General features: G+C 42.5%; 1 protein-coding gene and 1 long non-coding RNA gene across 12 annotated transcripts in view; one reads left to right on the top strand and one right to left on the bottom strand.

Annotated features, from left to right (window-relative positions):
- Positions 1 to 9295, top strand: part of LOC116699528 (transcriptional repressor p66 alpha) — a 22707-nt gene that overhangs the window by 9922 nt on the left and 3490 nt on the right. For 7 of the 11 annotated variants that reach the window (XM_032532178.1, XM_032532167.1, XM_032532170.1 and 4 more), the window contains exons 2-8: positions 682 to 1169; positions 4039 to 4171; positions 6167 to 6295; positions 6415 to 6492; positions 6596 to 6715; positions 7067 to 7249; positions 8630 to 8891. In XM_032532178.1, the coding sequence (XP_032388069.1) occupies positions 685 to 1169; positions 4039 to 4171; positions 6167 to 6295; positions 6415 to 6492; positions 6596 to 6715; positions 7067 to 7249; positions 8630 to 8891 (1390 nt within the window). In that variant the 5' untranslated portion in view covers positions 682 to 684. Of the gene's footprint in view, positions 1 to 679; positions 1170 to 4038; positions 4172 to 6166; positions 6296 to 6414; positions 6493 to 6595; positions 6716 to 7066; positions 7250 to 8629; positions 8892 to 9295 lie in introns of all 11 variants that reach the window. The other 4 variants (XM_032532175.1, XM_032532177.1, XM_032532176.1 and 1 more) reach the window with 4 other exon arrangements.
- The window catches only part of LOC116699538 (uncharacterized), a 19406-nt gene that overhangs the window by 7694 nt on the left and 2417 nt on the right, over positions 1 to 9295 (bottom strand). The gene's annotated exons all lie outside the window — the stretch shown is intronic.

Genomic DNA, 9295 nt, shown 5'->3' with positions numbered 1-9295 from the left:
ACTTGGTTAAGTAGGTCCATTTTGACTGTATTGACATTACAGAAGTCTCTCGTTAGCATCTTATATGCTACTTGTTGCAAAGTGACTCACATCTGCACTCGACTCACATTGGGCAGTGACAGCTGAATGTTTCCAAACAACAAAGCACTGTCGATCTGTCTTGCTCGTCTCTTTTCTTTATCTGTAAAATGAAGCTGCCTTCAAGTGCGGTCGGAAACATCGAGATCTATAAACGATTTGATGAAAAACAGTAGTTGTGAAATATAAAGTACTTTAATTGGGGGGGGTTAAAGAACACAACAGGACAACGGAAGACAAAAGCAATCCGACGCAAATCGCCTGATTGCTGTTCCTCTGTCTGAACGCAGCCTTAGCGTGCATACTTAAAATGCTTCTCCAGATTAATAAGAAGAAGACCTTTTTTTTTTAAAGATATTTTGTGGGCATTTTGGCCTTTATTTATGACAGGATAGTTGAAGACAGGAAAAGGGAGAGAGATGGGGGAATGACATGCAGCAAAGGGCCGCAGGTGGGAGTTGACCCGGGCCCGCTGCGTTGAGGAGTAAACCTCTATATATGGGCACCCGCTCTACCGAACTGAGCTATCCGGGTGCCCAGGTCACACATTTTTAAATGTATATTAAATACAGATTAAACAGTTTTTTCTTCCTTTATCTGTAGGGGATGTCTGAGGAGGCTGTCCGCCAGACACGCAGCCAGAAGAGGGTGCTGGAGAAGGATGCTGCTCCCCACTCTATAGAACTCTCTGATGCTGACCGCGAAAGCAAAAAGCCCAAATTGGACACGTCTGAAGCCACAACACAGGAACGAACTGAACTTGAACCCGAGCCTGTTCTGGCACAGGAAGATCCGGGACGGACTATGGTTGGATCAGAGCAGGAGAAGAGCCTGTCGCCGTTATCTCTGGCGTTACCTTTGGCGTTACCTTTGGCCTCTCAGCCGGTGGAGGAGGATCGGGAGCGGGCCCAACAGACAATGGTTGAACCCAGCTCAGACAATCGGACTGACTGCAACGACAGAGCCAGCACGGTGAAGTCAGAGCCAGCTGTGGATACAAGGAGCCAGGTCCGACAGACGGAGCCAAAGGCCACCATTAAAGTGGAAGTTCAGACGGGAGAGCAGCCTGTGGACATGAGCACCTCCAGAGGGTGAGAAACAGTTAATAGTAAAGTCTCTTCAGCTGTGACAACCACATCAAGTATCTGTCAAAAAAAAAGTCATGATGCAAATGTGCAGGAAACTTCATCCAGACAGCAGAATGACTGCAGGCTTCTTGTTTTTTGTTGGGGGAAATCCTCACATAAGAGTATACAAAAGCGGCGCTTTATTTGAATCGTAAAAGGCTGAAAATGTCTAAAGTCACTTTTATGATCCTGATGTTGTTTATGACTGTGTAGGGCAGAGGTGTCCCAGAGGTGGGGTGGGGGGGTGGGGGGTTGTGGGTTGGTGGTGTGTAGCTGTCCTCAGAGGTGATGTTGAACTTTGTCTTTTAGTCCACCTCCATTTTCCCCCCACTCGCCACCTGAACCCTAAAAACTCCCCTCACACAAAATGAAGCCGTGTGTCACAAACCGGTTCCAGCCGGTTGTTGCCATGGTTTCCACAGTAGAAGGAACAGTGAGGGCAGGGGGGAGGAGAAAGAAAAAGAAAAAAAACTGAGTGTGTCACGTGATGATGACTTTGAGGTCATGTGACTTCTTTGGAAGAGTAGTGATTAATCCACAGGAAGTGATGATGGCGCTAAGCCCTCAGGAAACACACACACACACACACACACACACACTCACACACACACACACACACACACACACACACACACGCACACATATGGAGGACAGAGAGGAGAGACAGGCCTCAGAGCGTTGTCATGTATAGACTTAAACAACTTTATGAAATACATAATCAGGTATTTGTGTAATCCCAAAACCTGATTGATTGATTGATTTGTCTATTTGAGTACAGTATACTGCCCAGCACAGCAACAACAACCAGGATGGCCACACACAGTTCCACAAAATTAAGAAATCATGTCAAAACATTCCAAAACAAAAAGGTGTTATTATGTTGGACACAGTCTTAGCTTCCATGCATTTTCCATAAATGTCTTCATTAAAGAGCCAACCCAACATTTAACCTTCCGACAACCAAAACAAATCTGGGTTCCCTTACTGAATTCTTTTCAAATTACTGGTGTCAATGTCACTGTACATGGGGCAGTGCAACACAAAATGAAATTCCTCCTTAAAAACACCAAGACAAAAAACACATGGCTGCTTCTCTTCAGAAATACCTTTTATATCTGACTAGTACCTACCTCAGTTGGCATTGGTAATGTACCAGTGAACCCGGTACCGGTAATGCACTCTCTGTTCATTAAATTCTGTCTAGTTACTTTGCACGAGAAGCTATATGTGTTGTAAGGGGGCTAGTGTAATATGTGTGGCTTAATCAAGACTGCCTTCAAAATTACCACATGCTTTAATTTCCTTTTGGCATGATTTTAATATGGTATGTAGCCCCATACAGGTCATACCCAAATTCCTCAGACGCCTACAGTATAATGCGTTACCACAATATCCTGTTTCAACAGGAAATGCGTGTTCTCCAACATTTGTTCCATTGCGACTAAAAGCCCTTTACTGGAGCTTAAAGGCCCACCCTGCTCCTGTGGAGCAGATCAAGGGGGTGAGCCTCTCCTCTCTAAGCGAAGCTCCCTATGGCGCCATTTTGATGCTACCAAGCCATCACCCGCCGTTAGCATTCCATTGACTACCATTCATTTTGACTGCCACTTTGACAGCGAATAACTTTACATCTGAAACCTTTAAAGACTCTACTTGTCCGTTATTTATTTCTAAAGAAACACCACAAAGTGTAAGAAGCTCCATTACCTTGTAGCTCACGTTATGGCTCCGTAGCAGACGTTTTTGTAAAAATAGGCTAACGATTGTGTCATAACCACGCAATTTACTGTCGCACAGTTGAGGAATTACCGTGTTGTACAGGGTAAGCTCGCAGACAGTTTGGATTAACGTTAGCTGTTTAAATTTAATTGCTAACGTTAACTAGCATTTTAGTTAGCAATAATTAGCCTTTGGCTATGTTATCTCCTTACATATACCTACGCTCTCCGTCTCTGCTGATTGGGAATGATTGAGATTTCTTTTGCACAGCTACCAGAAGACTTACAACTTTCAGACAGGTTGCTCACGTCACATCTACGTCGTCAAGCTCAGTTGGAGGCTGCGCAGTAACGCTCAGCCATCACTGGAAAAGAGCTTCAAATAGACTTCACTGGTCTCCGTCCAGAACAATGGGATCTGTTGGTCCATTTCTTTAACTGTCTATAGATCATATCAACCCTCCATGAATACAGACAATACTAATGGATGCCAGAACTCAAGCCAGTTGATGTGTACTTCTTCATCTTGCCTCATATAGCCATACAATGTTCCTAACCTCACCCCCCACTGGATCCATCAGGACAAACTCTTAACAATCTTGGAACCCAATTAACATTTGTGTAACTTCTAGTGCCGATCCCAATGTTTTCAAAATGCCAGATATGTCTGAATTTGGCTAAAGGTCAGGGCAATGTGTATTTATGATGCACAAGGCATTTATTTTGAATGTCTTGGAGTAACCATAAAAACATGGGTCTTGAATTTTAACATATCACATGCTAAAGCTTCAGTAAAGAGCTGGAACAAGCTGAAACAGAATATGTGTCAGATAGTGTAAAATAAGATGATTTTGACAACCTTAAATCTACTGAAGAGGAAATAAAAAGGGAATATGGAAGATGTTAAAATGGATTAAATAATTTTTCCCCCCATAATTTATATTCTTTTACATCCTTCCATTTCATTTGAGTAATCATTTTGACATAACTGCTATATTGCTGTTGTTGTGTTCACTGTATCCAGTACATTGTACACCCAGTGTATATCAGTGCTAGATTTATAAAATACTGAGATCTTTTTTTCATTTGAATGTCACTGTCCGACTTGTGTCCAGCAGTATCAAAAGGGAGAAGCGCCCTCCGTCCCCTGAAGATGACGATGTCATCATCTTGTCCGACAACGACTCGCCCAGTCCACCAATGAATGGCTTGAGCCACTTTAAGGAGCTGGACACAGACCTGCTCATGGTGAGACACACGTACACAAAGCAAGTCATGCGTATTATTCTTCTATACTACTGAGATGGACCCTGGGACATGTTTATATCATGACCTAGGCCTTGGTTGTAAGCGTTTTTTTTTTTTTTTTAATGTGGACACAGAAAGTTGGTTAAGTTGGGCCTTGGTGTAAACAAGTTATTTTCTACCCTAAAATATTAAATTGCATGCTATGCATTTCATTGATATTCAGAGCAACTGCAAATGCAGATGGTAGCAGAGAGGGGTCCAATGTCCCACATGATGCATGACTGTTACTGGACAGGTTAGGCTCCAACATCCAATGCTTTAAGGTCTTTTTAGATGGTAAAGCTGCGCACAAAGTTCAAATTATTTCAACTTTGACCTTGTTGCCGCTGCCCTTTCATGGCGCACCCAATTCCAGAACGTTCCTGCGCTGCCCTGTAGCTCTCTGTTTTTCCGCGGATCATGTTTTGGCGGCTTAAGCGACATTTTGCCTGCGTAGTCGCTCTGATCCGCGGGGTCTCACGAGCTAAGTTTCCATCCACTTGTCAATTGAATTATCTGAACAAAGCTGGTGAGAGCGTGTTTCCATCCAACGGCTTTAAAGCCGATAAAAACCTGTGCGTATTGACGTCACATGCTGTTTTGCGATCAAATTGGCATATCGAATAGATTTTAGATGTTTTTAAGGTGTTTCCATTCGTTTTCACACTGAATCGCACAACATTCAAGCAAACGTTTGCGAACAAAGTTTTTCAAAATGGATGGACAAAATGGATCGCGCCGTCAACCAACAAATGATCAATATTGGACAAGTTGCAATAATAGTGCTTATGCTATAATAAGAAAACAACAACGCTATCAACACATTGCTATGACGATGCAGATGCAACTTGCCTTTCATTTTCCTTCCGGCACCGCTGCAAGACTCTTTTTTTTGAGACATGTCTCGCTGTTTGAGGGCCTTCCATTTACTCCGGAGGACGTCCCACGGCTTGTCCTAACCTTTGTCGGCCATTTCCTTCGCGGGTTCCTGATAAATTAAATCCAGAAAGTCTCTCGTCTCCTCGTTCGTCCACTTCCATCTGTCTTTGTTGACGCCAGCCATGTGTGCAGACAGAGAGGAAACACTGGGCGGAAATGAACTACAACTTCTTCTTCTTCGTTTTGTGGCGGGTTGCAACCATAAAATCACCTAAAACTTAATCGAAATTCATTATTTAGTCAGCAAATAACGTGTCCGTCAGCATTACAGCATAAGCCGTATATCCATCAAGATAAATCCGATGAGACCAAACGTATTTCTCTGAGTCGATATTCATGAAATTTCATCGAATTATTATACTGTTTCCATAAGGCATTTTTCATTCAATATCACTTAATTTGGATAAAAAACTGGAAACATAGCTACTGTACCCCTCATGTGAACAGATCAGCGAGGAAATACCAGGCAATCAACGCATGGTAACCATGGGGATAGTCTGCTGAATGACATGTGGTATCATGATTCATTGATTCATAACAAATAGTGGGCATCCTAGACTCTCCTGACCACAGACTCTTATTGTTGATAGCTATATTTAACTAAATTAGCATAGTTGTAAATTATTCATTAGCTTCATTTCATTTCAAACATGAGGTTACCCAATAAATCCAGTCTTGTGCCGTCTGACAAGCAAAAGCCAGAGAACAAGTATTTGACACACTGCTCATTTGGCAGGTTTTCCTACTTTTTTTTTTTTTTTTAAGTTATTTTTTATAGGTACACTTCAACCGTGAGAGATGGAATCTAAAACAAAAATCCAGAAATTCACATTGCATGATTTTTAAATAATTAATTTGCATCCCGCCCACACCTGCACGCACGCCTCTCATTGAAATAGAATTACGAGCCGCGACAATGGCTCCCTCCTGTCCTGAAAAGACCTTTAGTCACTGGAAAGGGTTTTTGTCTTTTGTAAAGCGAGTGGTGTGAGTGATGTTGTTATCTGCGGCGTGCAGAAGAGCAGCCCGGTGGAGAGGGAGCGCATCATCAAGCAGCTGAAGGTGGAGCTGAGACTGGAGGAGGCCAAGCTGGTGCTGCTGAAGAAGCTTCGGCAGAGCCAGATACAAAAGGATACTCTCCAGAAGGTAAAGTCGCACATCCCCACAACATCTCCTTCCACTTCAAGCCATCCATCCATCCATCCATCTTCATCCGCTTATCCTTCAAGCATCCTATTTAATACCTTTCTCCATTTCCCTTACAGCCCTCAGGTCTTTCCGGCTCCTCGGCTCCTCCTCCTCTCATTCGGGGAACAATTACAAGCAATAAAGGCTCTCAGCAGGTTAATGCTCTACTATTATACATGCACTCAAACGGCATATATGCGTGACGGCATCTTCATACTGTAGTTTATACTGTTTCTGTTTTTTTTTTTCTCTGACCAGATTTTGACAGGCAGGAGTTCAGGCACAGTGATCCCCCCGCCGCTGGTGAGAGGAGGCCAGCAGGTGTCGTCCAAACATGGCTCCCAGATCATAATGCCGCCTCTGGTCAGAGGGACACAGGTGAGTCATGGGGAAACACAATATTATAACCACGCTAAGATAAAGAAGGAAGAAAATATTTGTCTAAATGTTATATTCATTGTTGTTCTTAAATGTTGTATCTATATCTATATGTCGTAATGTTGTATGTCTTTGTCAGGGCAGTGATAGCCTGAGTTGCTGCTTTCCACTCTTGGACTATCTTCAGGGAAAGAATTAACACTTAAACGTAGGACTTATGGTCTCCCTTTGCGCCTTTCTCTCTCTGTGTGTGTCCTTTGCCTCGGTGCTTTTGATGCCCCCCCCCCCTTGTCCTCCACTGCGTTCGTCTGTGATGTCCCTCCGTGTCATCCCTCTCATTGTCCTGGTTAGCCCATCTCTGTATCTCCACAGCAGATCCAGGCTCTGCGCCAGCAGCAGCAGCTGGCTGCCTCTGGAGGCTCAGGACCCCCCCCTCTGCTGATGGGCCCCAGGACTTCAGCCCCTGCGAGCCAAGGCCAGAGAGGCATGGTCCACTCAGGCCTCATCAGGATTGGCAGCAGTGCCAACACACTGGTTAGTATTCCACAGGTGCTTTTGAGTGTAAATAAAAAAGGACACAATGCACGTATGGGTTTTTACATCCAGGGTGTAAATAATGGAGCTTGGCAATATGAAGAAAATCAAATATCACAATATTTTTGACCAAATACATCGATATTGAAGCGATATTGTTTGGTTGACTATTCATGCTTTCACAAAAAATGTACACAATGAGATTTATGATAAATAATGATCAGTAAAGGGAATAGAATGATTGGGTAAAGGCAAATAATAGAACAGCTAGAACAGTCTGGTCGGTTCAGAAAATTACATCACTTCACTGTAATACAACCTTTAAAACCAGGAAAAGACAACACTTAAGTCATATTACGATATCCAAAATTGAAGACAATATCTAGCCTCATATATCAATATATTGGCCAACCCTATCAGTAGTAAAAAAATACAAACTTTAAATGAAGCGTGTTTTACAAAGAGTTAACAAGGCAATTAATCTAGTCTTAGTTTAGTAAAAGAGAAAAACTTGAAATCAGAAGGTGTGCGATCTGTTTAGTATGAACAAAAAATTAAACAATATTCTGTTGAATATACATGGTTCTATTTAAGTTGGACTAATAGCCGGTTTGATTTGCATTGAGAGACGATCTATGGTAATTTAACATAGGGGTGTGTATACTCAGGCCCACTCTATTTTAAGGAAGAACATTTATTTATTTATGATACATTATTCAATCACAAAGGAAATTGGTGTCCTTAAAGGTTGGAGTTTACCTTATTTTTTAATTGAGGCATTAAGATAAATTTCCAAATCATGATTTTTTTTATTCCTCTTTTTAGTCAACTTAAGCATGGGCATGTAAACTTAAGTGCACCACTGCATATTACCCACCAGATTTTACACTTGCGTGTAGCAGTTTAATTCCGATCTAGAAGTGGCTTGAATGTGAAGACAATGGATTAGATGCGCTGCTGGGTCTTCACATCCAGGTGATCTTTGGATACTTCAGGTACACTGGGTTTATTCCATCTTGTGGAGGGCTCATTGCATCTGCCCTTAAATGCAGGTATCACAAACCCAATACAAGGCACACTGTAGAGTTTGTGACAGAATGAAAACGCCTATATTTTAAATGCCAATATGCATTTAAGATGATCAACACGTTGCAATCGACGTAGGTCTTCATCGGGCTTTCTTTAATATTTGGATTTCTTTTGTTGTTCTGGTCACAGAAGCTTTGAATAGGGCTCCAACTGTCTGATCAGCGTTCTTTGATCAAACACTTTGCAATAAAACAACACCGACAGTCCTTTGGTGACCTATGTATTGCTGAGGCAAGTTAACTGGCTGTTTACACCTGTCTTGTTTCTTCCTGTACTTGCTTGTTTTCGAAGGCCTCGGCATCCAGTTTGAAGGGCTCTTCCTCAGGAAGCGGCGGCGTGTCCGTGGTTAGCGTGAATGACTCTCCAGCCAGCCGCCAAGCTGCAGCTAAACTCGCCCTGCGGAAACAACTGGAGAAGACCCTGCTGGAGATTCCCCCACCCAAGCCCCCTGCCCCAGAGTTTAACTTTCTGCCCTCTGCAGCCAATAATGAGTTCATCTACCTGGTAGGACTGGAAGAAGTGGTACAGAATCTGCTGGATACCATCCACAGAGGTGTGTTAACGTTTCTTCATTTGATGGCTTTTATTTACGTGTTGTAGTCAATCAGTAGGTTGATTAACAAAAAAAGCTTTAACGTGAATCAAGTTTTTTTTAAGTAAAAATGTCAAACATTTTCTAGATCCAGCTTCTGAATTGTAATGGTTTTCTTTATTATATATGATAGCGAGCTGAATATTTTTTAAGGTTTGGACTGCTGGTTGCACAAAACAAGAGATTTTCTTTTATCTCCTTGGGCTGGAATTGAAATATTGTCTATATGAAGTCCGGACATCCCCACTTCCACCCAGGATTTAAATGTCCCATAGCATGAAAATTTCACTAGGAGTTTTTTTTTTTAACATTAATATGCATTCCCCCTCCTTGCCTATGGACCCCCAGTGGCTAGAAATGGTGAT

Source organism: Etheostoma spectabile, chromosome 12, assembly GCF_008692095.1.
Source record: "Etheostoma spectabile isolate EspeVRDwgs_2016 chromosome 12, UIUC_Espe_1.0, whole genome shotgun sequence".
Lineage (NCBI taxonomy): Eukaryota > Metazoa > Chordata > Actinopteri > Perciformes > Percidae > Etheostoma > Etheostoma spectabile.
The sequence above is the reverse complement of the archived record's forward strand: the minus strand, read 5'-3'. Positions and strand labels throughout refer to the sequence as shown.